Below are 19,819 nucleotides of genomic sequence, written 5' to 3' on the forward strand. Positions count from 1 at the left end.
CAATTGGGTCTTTTTTTCCATACAGTTTCTCTATCCTTTCCAATAAATTCTTGCACTATACTTCCAGATTCCTGTACAACTTCTTCTATGACTCTGTCTACAGTCATATGATTTTCAATAACATTTTCAACTTCGTCTAAGTCCATATTTTCAGGATATTCGTTGGCTGTCGGTACAGGTAGTTCTTTCATTATCACTCATCAGTAAAAATATTGGAGTCAAAATCACTATCTTCATCTCTTCTCTCGGTCTGTGGGTCAAAGTCCTGGATCTTCATATGTGTTTATCAGATTCAGTATCAGTGTTGTGGTCCGACTCACACATGATCAGTTTCATCATGATCCGACTGAGCATTCTCATCCTCAAATATGTCCCCCATCTTCTTCGGTTTTCAAGTAAAAATTTTCTAATTCTAGCCACTTGGAAATCTTAAGAACTCATTCTCGGAATAAATAAGTATTGTCAACACAAACAGAATATTTAGACACAATCTATATTCAAAATCCGTTAGCAATGTATATACATACAAATTTCTCCTTCTGTATCACATATAAAAATATTCACTTTCAATGCATATATCAAATAACACAAGTACGTGCGCGGGGTAAAAAATGACCCGGTAATTGCAACACTAGTAGGTAACGTGAGTGCGCGCGCGGGGGTCTAGACGACCCCAAACGTGTAATGTTTGTTTTGGAACGGACTGTACGATTCACCCGCAACGGTCACAGCCAAACCGACTGTAGGGCGCGATTACTCATCGTCTACCCGGAAGGTATCTAGCGTCACAGCAGTATAACCAACCTACTTCGAAAAAATAGAGCAATATATCTACTCGTGGGGTCGTTTGAGGCCCCCGCGCGCCTCATTTAAGGGATACAAGGCGTTCTTAGTAGCATTATACATACAAGTTGCACTCCTGCTCTCACCCAAACTCTATCGTATAGTAAAAAGATAATTCTCAATAACTATTTAAATTCAAAGAAGTTAATTTAAACTTCTGTGTTAAACTATTGAATGAAATAGATTAATTGAATACAGTTTTATCTTGTTGGTGTTAATGTGTTAAATTATGAATCATGATGCAATTAATTTATGTGTTATCACAATGCTTAATGTTACTTACAAATATTGACTATATTTAGATATTGCAGCATGGGATGCTCTGAAATTTATATAACAATTATTTTTTATACAGGTATTAATCTAGGAGTCGAGAGTCGATTTGCACTCTATAAGGACATATCCTTATATGATACACTTCAAGTTGATTGTCAGTCACACAAATAACAGTTATACGAGGGGTATTAGAAAAATAAGGTTCCCAAGATTTTTTAAAATAGACAGCTCTATATTTCTACTTAGTGTTATACATCAATTTAAAACTTAAAAGTTAAGCTATTTTTTCACGTAATCACCGTTTCTGTCCAAACACTTTTGTAGACGATACTTCAACTTTTCTATCCCCATGTTGTATAATTCTGCCGCCAATCCTTTTAGGAATCAAGTAACCTCTTCCTTGACTTCATCATCGGTACTGAAGCGTTGGCCACCCAAGTGTTCCTTTAGTTTTGGGAATAAGTGATAATAATTTAAGGCTAGGTCTGGGCTGTAGGGGAGATGGGGTACAATAGTCCAGCCAAAATTTGTCAGCAGTTCTTGAGTTTGACGTGAGACATGAGGTCGAGCGTTGTCATGGAGAAGCCTCATACCACTGGACAATGTTCCTCTCCGGCGGTTCTGGATCGCGCTGGAAATCTCAGGAATAAGCAAAGCAAGTTCGTGAATGGTGATTCTCCAATCTTCAAGCAATATTGTCTCAACTTTTTCAACAACTCCATCTGAAACTGAAGGCCGTCCACTTCGGTTTTCATCGTGAATTTCCATGCGGCCTTCACTGAATTCTCTACACCATTTCCGAACGTGTTGAACAGATATGCAGTTTTCCCCATAAACTTCGATTAACTGACGATGAATTTCAATAGGTGAAATCTCTCTTGCATTTAAAAAACGTATCACAGCACGAATTTCGCATCTGGCGGTAACAACGATAGGGAGCTCCATCTTCGAAGGCAGCTAGGCCGGTAGTGTTGGACGTAGCGAGGCGCGAGTGGTATGGATAAAGAGAGGGACACCTGATGAGTAATAGAGTGTTACCAGATTTCTCCCAACATATCGCATTCTGTCTCGGCGGCATAGGGAACCTTATTTTTCTAATACCCCTCGTATTATCGTCAGAGAACAGGATAAGGTGACTTAAAGTCAGTTTTAAGGACCCTTATATGGTTTTCTGGTATTAATTATGTGTCTTATGTTAGGTTTTAAGTGTGAAAGCTAAGAAAAATATAATTTCAGAAAAAATATTATGTAACATTTTTAACCCTCTTGGTACCATCATATTTCAACCTCCACAAAAAAATAGTGTGGCTGATAATTTCTTTCTTAGGAGAACTTTATCGATTTCAAGAGAGATTAGGTTGTGTGCTTATAGAATGCAAATTGCTTCTTGGCTCTAAGATTATGTGTTCAGACCGCCAATTCCATAACCACAAATCTTTGGTGTGTCAACCCTTCAAAAGTAATTTTCTATCTACGAAAAAGAAAAAAAAAACTTTCAGCAAAAATAATAGTTTCTATTATTACAGTTATAATATTTATTGCAAGGATTTTTCTAAATTACTCAATTTATATATTTTTATTTATTCATCATAGGATTATTATTACAGTTCCTGTAACTATCATAAACAAGTCATATAGTTAATTTTTTAAACCTTCTCAAAGGCAATAACAAAATACAATACATGGAATAACAGTCTAACATACAATACTGTTAAGGAAATAATCTTGTAAAATGATAATAAAACAAATCAGCTGGTTCTAGAAAGGCACAGATAAGTAACAGGAAGACTATCAAGTCTGAAGGAAATTAATACTTCAACTTACCAGGGCATAATAATTAATGATCTTTAACCATCTTGCTTGGATTAATTACATAGATTCACTTTGCAATAAACTCAACACAGCAGTGTATGCAATCCGCAAGATAAAAAGAACTAGTGACACAGTACTGCAAAGATTGCTTAATTCGGCCTATACAAATTTTATCTCCGTTTTGAGATTGCTGCCTAATGAGGTACTACAGCGGGAATTTTGCAACAGATGCTCATCCATAAAAATGCAGCCTAGGGAGGCACTATAGCAGGCAACTTGCAACGGATCCTCGTCCATAAAAATGCAGCCTAGGGAAGCACTATAGCAGGCAACTTGCAACGGATCCTCGTCCATAAAAATGCAGCCTAGGGAGGCACTACAACAGGCAACAACTTGCAACGGATCCTCATCCATCAAAATGCAGCCTAGGAAAGCACTGCAGCAGGCAAGTTCAACGGATCCTCATCCATCAAAATGCAGCCTAGGAAAGCACTGCAGCAGGCAACTTCAACGGATCCTCATTCATCAAAAAAGAGCAGTCAGGATTCTAAAGAACCACCACCCTATAGAACCTGTCGACAAGCCTTTACAGAGTTCAAAATACTCGCTGTGGTGAACCTTTACATCCTGGAAACAGTTCTCTTTCTCAAGTCACCTGAAGCAACAAGAACTGTTGCCCAAAATGCCAGCTATAACACCAGGAATTCCTCTAACTACCAAATTCCTATACATGAGTCAAGATATGACCTTCCCGAATACCTAAAGAAGACCAACAGGCTGCAGTTTGGACGACTTCTGAAGTTTTGGATACAAGACCATCTCCTCTTCCATCTTAATGAATTCTATTAAGGTAATGCCCAACTATTGAATTTTAACAATACGTTTTCACGACTCTTGTTCATATTTTTACAATAATGTACAACAGACTGTCAATAAAGAATAGCATTCCTACTGGTAATGTTTTCAGACAAAAGCTATGGTTTTGATATACAAGTGGACTATAACTATCCTATCTTAGAGATAAAAGAGCATGCAACCTCGCTGTTGATTAGACATCTGAGGGTCTACTCTTAACACGAGGCTTACAACTGTGTTATAAAGAAGAACTCGTTTCAAATAAAAGAAACCTTAGTTATAAATCAATTTTATTAACAGATAATTGTATATTAAACTGTTCATTAACTTTGAGGTACTAAAATTTGAGTTTTCAAAATAAAAAAGTTTTGGATTTTACTAAAGTTCCTGTTACAACACAATTTTAAAACTTAGCCCCAAGTTATAAGCGGAACTTCCAGTCCTGATCTTTCATATGATAATAGTAACATATTTCATTGTTCGTTCTACATAAAGCCGTTGCAAACTTTTTCTTGTCATTAAAAGCAGAATCATTTTTACTTTAGTTCTTCATAATCTCTTAGTTCTTTGTGGTTGAAATACAATCCTACTTAAAAGTTAGCCTTATTTTTAGTGTAAGACTCAAAGGGCAAACACAGACTGTATTTATATTTAAAAAATACATTTAATACACTTATTTCAGAATAGTGGTAAAAACACTAGTCATTTACAACAATATATACATTGTGATTTCTTATCTCTAAAGTAATTATTTTACATAAACTTTGGTTGTTTAAAACATTATCAGCAGATAAATATGTTTCATCTGAATCTTTTCATTTGTCATTAACTGGATTGCCTTTTATTTATGAAGATTCAATAGAAATTTCCAGAGCCATAATTATGCTTGGTAACTATCGAATAAAAAATGGTCAGAGATAAAAGGTCGCTAAATAGATAGTTATGGCTCTGGCATCCTTAAATTAAAAAAATGTTCATATTATGTGGATTGCATCACAACCTGTACAACAAAATTAGATGGAATAATGTAGAGGTCAAAATAATATTTTTGCTCTAAAAGCATATTCTAAAACCACTCCAACAGCCTTCAAAAGTGTGCAAAAAGAAATCATTTAAAAAGTGCCAGCTACGCTTTTTGGCAAAATTATATTCCTAATCATGTTTTTTGAGTAACATTTATCTTACGCTAAGCAAACAATCTGTATAATTTCAAATGTGATTATCCTGGTCAGTACGACTGGAATAAATTAGGAGAATAGATCGTACAATCATATTGTTGATGCTTATTTTTTTAATTTACTTATTTTCAGTATATGAAAATGGATGAAAGCTATAGACAAAACAATTATTTGTGAATAAAAGGAGGAAATTGTCACTTTATCGCCTTAAGAGGAAGGTTTGACCGTATGAGATGGCAATTTTCTCGAAAGAGGCAAGGAACTATCTTCCCAGATACACAAATAATTTACACCCACCTATAATTGTAATAAATAAACTGCAGAAATAAAAAAATAAATTCAAATTTATAATTGATTGTGATTATTTCCATCATAATCTCAATATAATTCATTAACCTAGAATGTCTGTTTTGTAGTAAATTGTAGGTGTTCTCAAAACCAAACCAAATTAAAACTTGAAAACTTGTTTAGAGGAAGAAAAATAGGAAGACTACTTTGCTTAACAGCTGACAAAATACAGTATAAAAAATCATGCTAACATTATGAATTTTCGACATGTGAAATAAATTTATTTTTGTAAGTATAACGCAAACATCTATATATCTTAGGAAGAATATAAAATTTGTCACATCAACTTAGATAAGAATACGTTTTACAAGTTACAATACAATAGAACAGGTAAAAAGAAATTTCAAAATCCAAAAATACATTATTCAAAAATTATTTACAAATAAAATGACCATGATGTTTAGCCTCTAGATTCTTGAATTAATTCAATTTGATATGAATAATATACACCATATTAAAAAAAACATTAATAATTAATAAATATAATAGAATACTAATAGAATTGAGTTGATTATTGAGTGAGAATGTATTGTAAAACATGTATATTATGTTACTTAAGGAATGCATAACAATTAATAATTCACTGCAGAATAAATTATGACATTTTTATGAATTAAAGACACATACTAAAACAGAATTAATTAATAAAAACAGCTATATACTACTTGTATGAGAGTTATAATAATCTTAATCATCATCAAAATTATTATTTAAACTGGTTAACTTCAGTAATTTTCTTAAATTTTTTCACAACCAAACAGATGTTATAATTTTAAAATCTAGAGTAACATCATTATTAATTGAGAAAACCATAAAACTTCTCTAAAAATTGTGTTGAAATTGTTCTGTTGGTTGTTAGAATGGCTAAGATAAATTTTACTCTAAAAACACATTGACTATCCTGGTTTATTACCATTGATAAGAAGGGCATGACTGCCACATACTATAAAATATGAACTACACATTCTTTACATAAAGTAAGGTTAAGAGCCAGCTGTAGTGGAATGACCTTGATTACTCCATAAGGTTAATGTTAAACCTCAAATACTTTAAACCATTATGTTTGGTTGTAGAATCATGGTTGATGTCTCATTTTAAACATATAATTAATATACATCCAAACCCTTTTAATGTTTATTGTAAAATGTATACTTTTTTACAATAAGAGAGCAAAGTGCTTGAGGCTTAACATTGTTCTTATGTAACTAAAATAATGATGCCTACAAGTAGGTTCTCTTAAAAATAGTAAACAGTTTGAGTTTTATCCTATAATGAAAGTGTTAACCCTCTCTAAAACAGTTAATTCTCTTATTGTTGATCATAGAATATGGCGTGTGACTAATTTTAATGATACTATGCATTCAAATGCTTATCGGTTGTTTTTGTAAAGCATATAATTTTTAATTAAAACAGACCTTTGTCTTGAATTGCAATTAATGATATTGCAAGTGTTTGGGTGTGTATTAATCATATCTTTAAAATGAGACATGTTAATAATTGACATACAAAAATAAAGATGTAAAATCGTTTAAGGTATAACATTGTTCTGGTGAGTCTAAAATCAAGATGTCTGCCATTAAAGCTGGCTCTTAGAGAGGATATTGTTTGTGTAATCTAGTTTTTGTGAATATAAAGAATTGTTTCATTTACAATTTGAACATTTGTTAAGCCAATGCAAATTAGAATGTAGGAAACTGAACAAAATATAAGTAAAATTACTTGTTCTCCATTTACGAAGTGGTAACTTTAAAACTACTGTTTTATATTCAGGCTAAGGTAAGTTTATATAATCACAACTGAAAAGAATGGCATGAATAACAATTCCACGAGAATTCATGAATATATACTTAAATTGTTTTTAATATAAGTGTATTTTAGTAGTAATACACGTTCACCATAGTATTAAGCAAAGATTTTAAGAAATATATTACTTTTGTATTTAGTTTTATAAAGAATATTCAACTACGAGTATATTTTAAAAATATAATCAAAATTGTGTTTTTTGATAGTTCAACAATAAGACATTTTACACTTTAATTAACTTAATTACCTAAAAAAATTATACAATTCTCTTTAGTAAGAATAGGTTATTATTGTTACATTACTTGCACAATTTTTAATTTTTGAGACACGAATATTACCAACTAAGACAAAGACAAAAGTTATATTATTTTATTATAATTCTAAATAATATTGCAATTCTCATGACACTTAAAGACTACATAAATATAACAAAATTTACAAACTGTAATTTTTTTTTTATTTTCACAACAAAACATGCAGTTTATTCACAATTATTAGTAAATAATGAGAGTGAATCGTTCTAGCTTCATCGATGAGCAAGTGAAGGTCACTCAAGTATTTCACATGAGAGGAGGCAAGGGGTTTAAACACAATCGATTCCGCGATGTTGGCACTATGTAGTACAGTAGGGGCAGCACCAAACTCAGTCAGACACTTGTGGAGAGACACTATTCTGTACACTACCCAGTATTTTTTCTATTCCTCAATAGAGTTAGTCCTTGAAGGTTTCGGGGATATAGCGACCTTGAGCAAGCGAACAATGGGTGCCTCGAATGTCATGGAGATGGCGAATGATAGCAAGAACGATGTCACAATGTTCCCGAAGTAAAGCACCATCTGAAAAATAAACAACGGCTAGAATTCAACAACCATAACATTCTATTTATTGATTTTTAAAATGTATCTAATACATATTCATTTGTAAAACACTTAGGTATTAGTTTTCGGTTTCACTTTAAATAATTGAATCACTTGAATAGTTATTTTTCTCAAAATTAACCAAAAGTAACCTTTTTTTACTCTACTCATTACCATAATACACTTAAGAGTAGTCACAGTGCCAGTGCGCACGACAGTCTGGAGGCGGTTTTAGATAACTACAGAATTTTTGCTAGCACTTTTGTTTTGTCAAAGTCAATTGCGTGTTTGGTTTTCTAACCATCTAGCACTAATACATTTTATTTAGAAACTAATTTAATAAGTACTTATAACTGATGTTCTGAGTCAATTTTGTTACCATACTTGTACTTGAACAATTTAAAATCACAAATTTTTAAAATCATTATGGTTGGGTGGACATTGTGATAGTGAGTATGGAAGGGACCCGAGAATTGTATTACCGCTATTACATTCTTCATTAATAATAAATCTTGGAAATTAATTATAAAATAATGATTTACCAGTATTCAGCAGTCAATAGTACTAGAGAGGACCTAAAATAGTAAGTTTGGTATGCGTGACAAATAAAATTTGATTTAAGGATCCACTTGGACTCACCACCAATGCGTTGTGGAGATGGAGAGGGCCATCCATCTGGAAGCTGACAGATGCCATGAGCACTGGATGTATGAGGTACGCGCAGTACGTCAGGCGGGAGAGAGGGTGTAGCAGACGACATGACAGCAACGTGTTGATGTAACCTGAGGAGCAGATACAGTTATAAATTGAACAGCACAGTTTAATATGCTTCACATCAAAAGTTGCGGATCAGAGAGTTTTTTTTTTTAATACTGATCTCTTTCTGAAATTTTGATTGTATTTCTACAGTCTGTACAAAATAACTTGTCTCCTGACTCTCCATCCAGGGACTGGCCCAGGTCATTCATGAGTGATAAGAATCAAATACAGAATCGAATAGTATCCGATACAGCCCGGGTATCCACATATTCAAAAATTTTCTAATTTTAACAAATATTTAAGAAGTACATAACAAATAAGACCAACAATACTAAACAAGAAATATAAAGGTAGTCTGTTTAAAACTTGTAACAATAAAGTTGGCTTTTTTGTAATAATATGGCAATGAAATTACATTACCAGTATATATTACAAAAATACTATTCCAGTACAGTGTATTGTAAAATTTGTAATACCAGCATCTTGTTTGAAGTTTATTATTGACGATAGGATTGTGAAGGAAACAGGATTTTTTCTGGACATTTGCCATTGTTCAATGACACAGAAAATCAGTAACACTAAGATTTTAGATCCGAATCTGATCTCTGATCTACCTGATGAAGGGATCAGAGATTGCAGATCTCGAAACGTAGTATTACTGATTTTTGTATCACTGAACGATTGCAAATGTTCAAAAAAATCCTGTTTCCTTCACCAGTAAATTGTGCTCACTAACTGGTCATCAGCACTTCCTTATGGCTAGTCCTAGTACTGTATGTGAACTCACCGCCATGTCCGGTACAGCAAGCTATGACTATCCAAGCTAGGGCAAGCCCCCAGGCCGTGTGTCCCAGTGCCACGTAGATCGCAGAACCAGAGACTCCCAACTGAGCGTTGAGCACACCGTACACCAGGCTGGCCAACACCATGAGGGACAGGACCCAGCATGCCACCGTTGTGAACTGAACAGAACATTGGCAGTACTGTTAGGATGCGGTGATAGAAATACTTAAAATAACATAGGTTTCTAACATTTAGAGGAAACAAACATAAAAAGGAGTGTTTGTTAGGGAAATGGATCCCTAAGGAAAAGTGAATAGCTTGGAGTCCTGAAAATAATTCAATTTACAATTTTGGATGAGAACTAAACCAGATCTCATAAATAATAGTGTTTAGGTTTTATTTGAACTTGAATTTAGACGATGTTTTCATTAACCAAGATATTGGACTACAAGTACTTTCTCAATGCTGAATCTGAATGTGTCCCAGCACCAAATACTGAACACTGTATGGATGCCATATGCACATCGTAGAAATTTTCGTCATTATTCTGATGACCTTAACACCTTCACTGCTATAATATGTTGGGTGTATATGTGTTGCATGAGACAGATGGGGTAGCTAACCTATTGATGTAATGCATCTACCATAATAAATGTTTGACAAAAGGTAGCAGTTGACTAACACAGCTTGCCATTATGGATGTAAGGCCGCTGACCTACACACCTTGTGTCAGCATTACTACAGCTCTAGTCTGACAACAGTTTTGTTTTGCAAGCATATTACAAAACACATCTGACTACCACATCTGGCTACCAATTAATTGACAAAGATTGTTATCATGTCTAAGCACCCCTGTAGTATTTGTAATATTGGAGTTAAATACCAAGCTATACGCTGCTCTGGGCCCTGCAATATGTGGCATCATTCACGATGTTTGAACTGGTCTGACAAAAAATTTAAAAAATCTAACGACTCAAGAAACTATGTCTTGGGTATGTGATAAATACAAACCAAACTTAGAAACTACTCAAACCGACATTGAAGATCTAGAGAGTAAGATACATAATCTCTCACAAAGAAATAGTCTGGACCATGAAACATCTCTAACCCTAGCTGCAGAAGTCGGGAATGCATTACTAAGTGAAAATAAGATATTAAAGGAAAAACTACATCAGGAAAAAAATAAAAAATCTGAATACCACCTTGAATTAGAAGACAAAGTAGCTGCTGCAGAAGACCTTATTAAGGACATCACAGATGAAAATAAAAAACTACAAACTGAAATAAATCATTTAATCAAGAAAACTTAACAACGAAAAGAAGCTTAGAGATGAAATGACTAATCAGGCTGAATCTGAAAAAACACAGTTTTTAGAGCAGATAAGGGAACTGCTGTCATGTAAATCGACCTTTAAAGACCAAATCAATAAACTTGAGGAACAAGTTCGGTCTAAAACATGTAGCACTGACTTACTTCAGGAACAAAATGATATTTTAATAAGAAAGTACAAGATCTCTTGAACAAGAACTAGGAGAAAAAAAACAGTTTGATTAACAAAATATCACAAAACTGTGACCAACTGACAGATAAGCTGTGTGAACAGGCTCGAACTGCAAGAGAACATCTCCAAGCTCTCTTAAAAGCCTGTAAACCCATCTCCAGCACTGTCAGCTCATCTATCAAAGAAATTGACAATTCAGAAAAAACCATACTGCCAGACAAACCTAATGCTTGATTTGACAGAAAGAGCAAGCCAGACTTCACACATGAATTTTATGACCTGACCAGGAGAGCCAGCCAAACTCCTACAAAAAAACTGAATCATGACTTGACCAGGTGAGCCAGCCAAAACTCCTACGAAAAAAACTGAATTGTGACTCGACCAGGAGAGCCAGCCAAACTCCTAGAAAAAAACTGAATCATGATTTGACTAGGATAGCCAGTTATACTACTATAAAAAAATTGAATCATGACCTGAGTAAAGAAAAAATACAAAGTTTCCTCCAATGCAAAAAATATTTCTTCTAGGCGGGGTGTGAAAAAGAACATATTCAGTATTTCCCTCCAAGTCTCAAAGAATCAAGAAAGGTTGAAAAAGAAAGAACATACTTTCTCTATTGGCTCATCAATGTTGTGTAAGTCAGACAAACAAAAAATACAACTCTCAAAAAATACCCCGATGTATGCAAAACTGAAGCCTAAAAATCAAAGTGTGGATGAGTTTTTTACAAAAAAATATTGAATTCTACCTTCAAATTATAAATCAAAATCAAAAATTACACTAGAAACATTGCCTCACTAATTTCCCCACCTCCTGAGACACTGCCCCAGCTTTCACCAGTTTTTTTTGGGAACGTTGGAACAGGAAATACTTCAAGCCAGTCCAGGGAACATCTAAGTCTTACCCACCCATACCCACACTATCTCCCCAGGAACCTGGAATGCAGATCCTTGTGTCAGGCAGAAGTACACCAGCCCAATTCTTTTTTAGGCCAAAAAGAAAACACTAAGTCCAGGAAAAATACAAAGTCCACATCTATGAGAATAAACATTTTTCATCAAAATATAGATAGAATGGGGAACAAAATTGACATGCTAAATCACCTACTACACTCCAACAGTCCAGATGTAGTTGTACTAACTGAACATGGCCTTAAACAGGACACAATTTTAAATGCTAAGCTAATGAACTACACACTTGTGACTGCCTACAGTAGGGAAAAACACATTAAAGGAGGTGTAGCCATATACAAACACTCTAGGTTTACCAAAGAAAACCATAGCCTGGATGTTGAAAATTACAGCCGAGAAATGGAGTGTGAAATATCTGCAATAAAAAATAAAACTCAGTAGGAAAACACATTTATGTGTCCTAGGTGTTTACAGACCGCCAAATGGATCTTTAGACACTTTTCATCATAGCTTGACAGAGATATTGGACAAAATGGACGCCTGTCAGTGTAACATCATTATTGCTGGAGACTTTAATATTGACTCCCTGAAAGACTCAAGAGAACAAAAAGAGGTAACGGAACTCCTAGCATCATACAAAATTCAAATTCAAATTCAAATTCCTTTAATGTCGTAAGACAACTTTTGTTGTATGACAGAGTCAAGTACATGCTGTATATACATAGGTTATAAAGTAAAACAATAAAAAATACAATGGTTATACAACAGTAAATATTATACTAAATATTTTTTTATTAGTTACATAATTATAATTATTGTAAAAAAAAAAAAACTTGTACAACAATACAACATAACAAGAATGACTCTCCCACCAACACGCATAACAGCCAACTCTGTGACTTCAATAGACGCTATCTGTACAAACCTGGAGACCAACAAAGTGACTGTAAATGTTTCACATACTGGACTATCAGACCACACAGGACAATTTTGTTACCATAGAGCTACCTGAAAGGTGTTCAGTCAAATCGTTCACAAAACGCAGACATCTGAATTAAAAGAAATCTTTCTGAATTAAAAAATCTCGTAGCTGCAGAAAACTGGGAAAATGTCTTAAACACTGACAATGTTGACGAAGCATATAATTAACTTCAGTAATACCATTGTTAAGAGCTTTGGACTGTACATGCCCATACAGAAAGTTCGCAGATTACCCAGCGACGGTCACATATAAAGATGGTCTACAATGAAGAAACAAAGGTCCTGAAAGATGAATTTCTTAAAGCTCAAGAAAATTATAGATTGACAGGAAACCAGGAAGACAAAGCTGAAGCTGCTAGGAAAAAGAAAAACCTATGACTTGAAGCTTAAAACAACTTAGAAGTGAAGCAAGCACTGAACACATTGCACAGGCTAGTAACAAGAGCAAAGCAATATGGGATGTCATAAACAGTGAACGGAAAGCAACACATGAAACTTCAGAAGTAACTATGACATGCTTAAAAATTGGTGAACAGGAAGTGACAGATGCTACAAAAATTGCAAATAATATTAACTCCTTTTTTTCAAAATTGCTGAAGAGACACTTAGGAACCAAGTGAGGCATAACTACTCGCAGGAGAACCTCACTGAAATTGCAACCCCTCTATCTATCCTTCATCCTGCAACAACTGAAGAAATACAGACAATTATAAATTCCATTAAACCAAAATCATCAGCAGGTATTGATGGACATATCTTCAAAAATCATCAAAATCTGTGGAAGAACTCTTCTGACTCCAATTTTAGCTATCTGTAACAGGTCCCTTAACCAAGGCATCTTTCCCTCCAGACTTAAAATTGATAAAATATATCCCAAACACAAACAAGGAAAGAAAGATGAACCAGCCAAACTATAGACCCATCTCTCTCCTACCTACTACTTCAAAAATTATTGAGAAAATAGTTCTTGCCAGACTACTCACACACCTTCAACAAAATGGCCTCTTGACAGACAAGCAACATGGCTTTACAAAAGGGAAGTCAACAACAACTGCAATTGCTGATCTGGTAGAGTTCATAGTAGAGAACATAGAGTCCGGCAACACCATCTCCAGCGTATACTTAGACCTGAGTAAGGCATTTGATTGCCTTGGTCACGATCTCATTTTGGTTAAATTAAAAAGCCTAGGCATTATAAAAACAGCCCTAAAAATGGTTCGAAAGCTACCTGAAAGGACGGACCCAAGTAGTAGAGGTGAAGAAAATGAACATGGGCAAACAAGTACTGTGCGATCAGATCCAATACCAACAAGAAGAGGCGTACCACAAGGATCAGTCTTAGGGCCAGTACTATTTATTTTATTTACAAATGACCTACCAAAGTACATGACACCATACAGTGAAACAATTATGTATGCTGATGACACTGTGCTCTTATTAGCCAGTAATAATAACGAACATTTGGAAATTGACACATACATATCTGTCAACATGGCACAACAATACTGCATGAGTAATGACCTTGTTTTTTAATCAAAATAAAAACTAAACAGATGTATTTTGGAAGAAATAGAAAGGACTCAACAGCACTCCCTGATCTTCAGAATGTAAACATGCTGAAACACCTAGGTGTAACACTTGATAGTGATTTATCATGGAAAAATCATGTAGACAATCTGTGCAAAAAAACTAAGCTCTGCCATATTTGCCATAAAAAGAACCTCAGCAGTCAGTTCACCAGAAGCTTCAAAAATAGCATACCATGCCCTTTTCCAAAGCCACTTACAATATGGAATAGTTGTTTGGGGGGGAAACTTCAAATGCCAAACCTGCAGCGCCTACTGAAATTGCAAAAGAGGGCTCTCAGAATAATGACTGGTCAAGGCCCAAGAGAAAGTTGTAGAAATACATTCAAGGATTTGAAGATTCTTACAGTTATTTCCATTTACATATTGGAAACTGTTCTCTTTTGTGTTACTAGAGACCTAACAAGGCATAGAGATCTGCATGGACACAACACAAGACATGCAGGCAACTTCCACCTTCCGGCACACAGAACAGCCACCTATGCAAAAAAAACCATCTTATGCTGGAATCAAGATATATAACACACTGCCTGAAGACTTGAAGACCAACAGCCCACAGAACCTGAAGAAGGAACTCCGGACCTGGCTCCAGGAAAGACCCTTCTACAGCATGGAAGAGTTCTTCAATTGGAGGGACAATGCATGAAGACCCAACTCATGAGGAAGAAGATATGTTTTGTCTTTAAACTTGACATGTATTCTAATCTTGATGATTATGAATAAAGAATTTATTTCTGATTTCTGATTTCAAAAAACAACTCAATTTTTTTTAAATAGTAAAACAAAACAACATCTAACAGATCATAGATCATGCTTAACTATTTAAAAAAAATATTTTTATGTATAAAAAGTGAATGCACAGACAATAAATGTTATACTAGATAAAAAAATTTGTTTAGTTTTCCAATTTATAAGAACCGTTTTTAAACTGAAACCTGTAAGTTTCCGGTTTATATTACATCATAACATTAATCATACAGTTAACTTCTTGAAATATTTAAAGAATTTAATTTAAGCTTATTCAAATGTGAACATCCCAGAAGAATTAAAGTTATTAAAGAAATTGATTTACTGTGTGATTTAACTACTTGGAGATTAATGAATTATTTGAGGTTGAGAAAATTAGGTTTAACATTACAATACTCTAAGCTAGGTATAAAATTGGTGTTAAGGTTTGATTTAATACAACTAGAAGAGTCTGGTGTTTTAGAATTAATCATTCTGACCTCCAGTCAGAGCTTGAGAAGGTCTCTGCAATCAATTAGACCAATTATTGTAATTAGACTAATATCTAATTTATTTGAAGCCTAAGTTTTGTAGTGTCTATAGTTCTCCTGGAAATCAGTCCATTAATTAATGGTCTTTATTGTTGATCAGTGGAATTTAAATAGTAACTTGAGTCTGCAGGCAAGGACTTAGCCAGTGAGGGGATCCAAGGGGTCCGGACCCCCTCAGATTTTTAATCTTTTCAATTACTTTTCTAGTAAATGATTATTATTATTTAAATAATTCATTATTACTGACATGTACTGCTGAAAGATCGTTCACAGCAAAGAAAAGAGTCTAGAACTTTTTAAGGAACTTTTGTTTGAGGAACAAGATGGAGCCCTACTCTCTGTTCACTACGGGAAAATATCAGTAGTCTGGAACCCCTCCCACAAAATCTTTTTCTAGCTACGTTTTTGTCTGCAGGGAATCATCATGCTTTCTTCACATAGTTTTCTCACATAAAGGATTTGCACTATTTCCCTAAACAAAACAATGTAAACTCCACAAGAGTTGAACAATAAAGTTCTTTGTTTAATGTTTGTTACTGACAATGGAAGGTTTGACAGGATAAAAGGATTTCAGACATTTGCCATCGTTATGGTTAAAAAAGGTATAACACGTTTCGAGGATTGGAATCTATCCTCTGTCAGGTGGGGGAAGTATTAGTACATACCAAAATAAAGAACAGAAAGAAGAAAAGAAGGGAAAGGGAAAGGTTCATATACACCAAAAATAATAATAAAGTACCTTTGAAACATGAACTTTGCATTTTGTCTTGAAGAGGAACCAGCCAGAAAACATCCCCACAAGGTAGGGTCCAAGTCGGGTCCAGGGCTTGTCATACAGCTCATCAAATAGAGCAAACGGCTCTTCCACCCTACAACACTACACCTTTAATCGCCATAAGAAACTTATCATTAATCTAAAGTTTTAGATACCATAGATATTTATTCCCTTGAAGTTTAAATGATTTTGGAGATTCACAGAATAATACAGAATAGATTTGCTAAAGTAAGATAATAATGGCAACATTATACTAAATATTGTTTCATAGACATTGTTTAAATTTAATCCTTTTGGGTTTCAAACGTCATATATGGTCCAAGTTCAATAATTTCACATCTTTTGAGTGATTTAACAAGCATATAAATCAATGAGGTATAGGGTAGCTATGATGGTAAGGGTTGATTTTAGGCAACCTCTTTTTTAGATCCAGGGCCCGATTAACCAGTAGGCTAAGTAGGCTGCAGCCTAGGGCGCGAGACCGGTGACGATTTTAGGGGGGCGCTTCGGAGTTCAAGATGAAGTGCTTTTTATATGTAGTAAATAAAATGGTATGGTCTAAAACTTCACTATACATTTTTGTACATTATTTACACATCCACCTAGACCTTAGATTTACTCCATTTACTTAAAAATAACTATTAAGTAGAAAAAGAAATTAATTAATAGCGATTAGTGACAACGCATAGTAATTATCGTAACGGTAGGGAAACTAAAAGGGAAATTTTGCTTCGCGCGAGGGGCGCCGCCGGCCGCCGCCCTTCGCCGTTTGCAACACTGACGCTCTCTGACAGATAGAGACAGAGTGTAGCTGCAGCTGCAGTCAGTCGTCTCCTCGTCTGCACTGCTTGTTTTAGGCCTATGGCCTATGAATTATTTGGACTTTCGTTGTGATTAATTGGTGTCATTGCTCGTTATTATAAACACTGACATTTATTCGTAAGTCGAGTAGAGTGTTTGATACTGAAATATTAGAAGAAGCAGTGGTTTGCTTGTTTTACATATGTAGGCTACATTATGAGTAAAAAACCAAGTGGTTCCGAATACCGTAAACGGGCCCGGGAGCGTAACGAACGGGAAAGTGCTCTTCTAAATAAAATTCATAGACTAGACGATTTTTTCAATAAACCCGAAACTCCCAGTTGTTCTGCTGAGACATTGCCGGTCGTCACGGGAACTGAACGAAACGTTGTGAGTGAGGACAGCGGTGTTATAGTGGAAGTGGAAGTGATTCAGCAGCCTGCCAGTGCCACTGCTACCGATGTCTCAGACACCACAACGGAAATTGCACCTGTACACTTCCCTTCACCACCATCAACCGAGCAAATAGCAGATTTGGGACATCAGTTGCAAGATTGTGTACCAGCAAATAAAGAGGTAACCGATTCAAAAAATCTTGATGATCCCGCTTTATGGCTGGTAAATGAGGCATTGCGTGAATACTTTGCAGTGCACAGCATCAATCAAAATGACAGTGGGGATTTTTCCCAATCAAAGCGGCAGTATTCTGACCAAAACCGTTATTTGAACAAAGCTTGTTTTTTCAAAAAACTTGTAAATGGAGAGATTGTAAAAAGAACTCATTTAGTTTATTCCAAATCAACTGGCTATGTATACTGTGCTCCTTGTAAGCTCTATGGGGGGACGACTGCCTTAGCTACATGCGGCTTTAATGATTGGAAAAATTCACACAAAATTCAAGAACATGATAATAGTCTAGAGCACAGAGAATGTGTGAACAAATATTTGACCCGGATGAATGCACCTCAGAGAATTGATGCAAAACTACTTGAGCAGCATCAAGTAGAAGTGAAGTATTGGAGAGATGTATTGTCAAGAGTTGTTGAAGTAGTTAAGTATTTAACTTCTCGAGGGCTTCCGTTTTATGGTCAAAATGAAATTTTGGGGTCAACCAGTAATGGTAATTTCCTTGGCTGTATCGAGCTTTTGTGCAAGTTTGATCCTTTCATGGCTGACCATGTTGCTCGTTTCGGAAATAAAGGTAAAGGAGTGCCCTCATACTTATCTTCCACGATCGTTAACGAGTTTATTACTCTGTTAGCTGACAATGTTAAATCCAAAATCGCGTCAGATATCAAGAATTCTAAGTATTTTTCGATTATTGTCGACTCTACTCCAGATGTTTCCAATGTGGATCAATTGACTTTTGTCATTCGTTTTGTAGCACCTGACGGGTCACCTAATGAGCGGTTCATAACGTTCATCCCAAATTGTGGCCATAAAGGGGAAGATATGGAGAAGGCTGTGATAAATACTCTTGAAAGTTTGAACTTAAATATCAGTGACTGTAGAGGTCAGAGTTACGACAATGCAAGTAACATGTCTGGGTGTTACAAGGGGCTTCAAAATCGAATCAAAGAGCAAAATCCTCTTGCTCACTACGTTCCTTGCGCAGCTCATTCGTTACAGCTAGTAGGTTCGACCGCTGCAGAAAGTAGTAGTAGTTCTGTTGAATATTTTGCCCTGGCACAGCAAATGTACAACTTTTTCCATTCATCTACACACAGATGGGAAATTCTCTTGTCGCAATATGACAAAGAATGTTTGACAGTCAAGACCCTTTCGAAAACTCGCTGGAGTGCAAGAGCAGATGCCAGTAAAGCCATGCACAAGTCATATAAACAAATAATCGCAGCGTTACAAGACATCACTTCAAACGAAGAAAATAAAAAAGACGTACGACTTGAAGCCAAACAACTGATAGAGAAGCTCCAGTCTTTGGAAATGACCATGATGATTTGTTTTTGGAATAAAGTACTCATGAAGTTTCATGACATCAGTGTACGACTTCAATCTGAAGATGGAGACTTAGATCAGACAGCACTTTCGTACGAGCTCCTAGAGTCTTTTCTAAGTTCATTAAGAAATGAGGAACAATTTTCTAACTTTGAAAGTGAGGCAAAGCTTATGTGCAATTCTCAAGAGTACAAACAAGACAATACAAGGAAAAAGAAACCAAAAATCCCTTTTGGAGAAAGCAAAGAGGGGCACACTGAGTTTGATGGGCGGAAATCATTCCTGATAAATTGTTACTACAAAGCAATTGATACACTCCTAGGGCAACTAACAAGGAGAAAATCAATTTATGTCACACTACGAGACTCCTTCAACTTTTTATGGAATTTGAATAAAATTGAGAGTTCAATCTTGAAGGAAAAGGCAACAAAGCTAATGAATGAATATTCAACAGACCTAGATGATTCATTTCCAGATGAGTGTTTGTATCTTCAAAAATTTTTAAAAGATGATAA

At 35.0% G+C, this 19,819-nt stretch overlaps 1 protein-coding gene across 1 annotated transcript in view; it reads right to left on the reverse strand.

The window, feature by feature from the left end:
• Positions 1–5,848: 5,848 nt before the first annotated feature.
• The window catches only part of LOC124361160 (nose resistant to fluoxetine protein 6-like), a 73,650-nt gene continuing 59,679 nt past the window's right edge, over positions 5,849–19,819 (reverse strand). The window contains exons 11-14 of the mRNA XM_046815200.1: positions 16,512–16,641; positions 9,520–9,694; positions 8,613–8,755; positions 5,849–7,952 (exon numbers count right to left, since the gene is read on the reverse strand). Coding sequence (XP_046671156.1) covers positions 7,812–7,952; positions 8,613–8,755; positions 9,520–9,694; positions 16,512–16,641 — 589 coding nt within the window. The 3' untranslated portion in view covers positions 5,849–7,811. The remainder of the gene's footprint in view (positions 7,953–8,612; positions 8,756–9,519; positions 9,695–16,511; positions 16,642–19,819) is intronic.

Source organism: Homalodisca vitripennis, chromosome 4, assembly GCF_021130785.1.
Source record: "Homalodisca vitripennis isolate AUS2020 chromosome 4, UT_GWSS_2.1, whole genome shotgun sequence".
NCBI lineage: Eukaryota > Metazoa > Arthropoda > Insecta > Hemiptera > Cicadellidae > Homalodisca > Homalodisca vitripennis.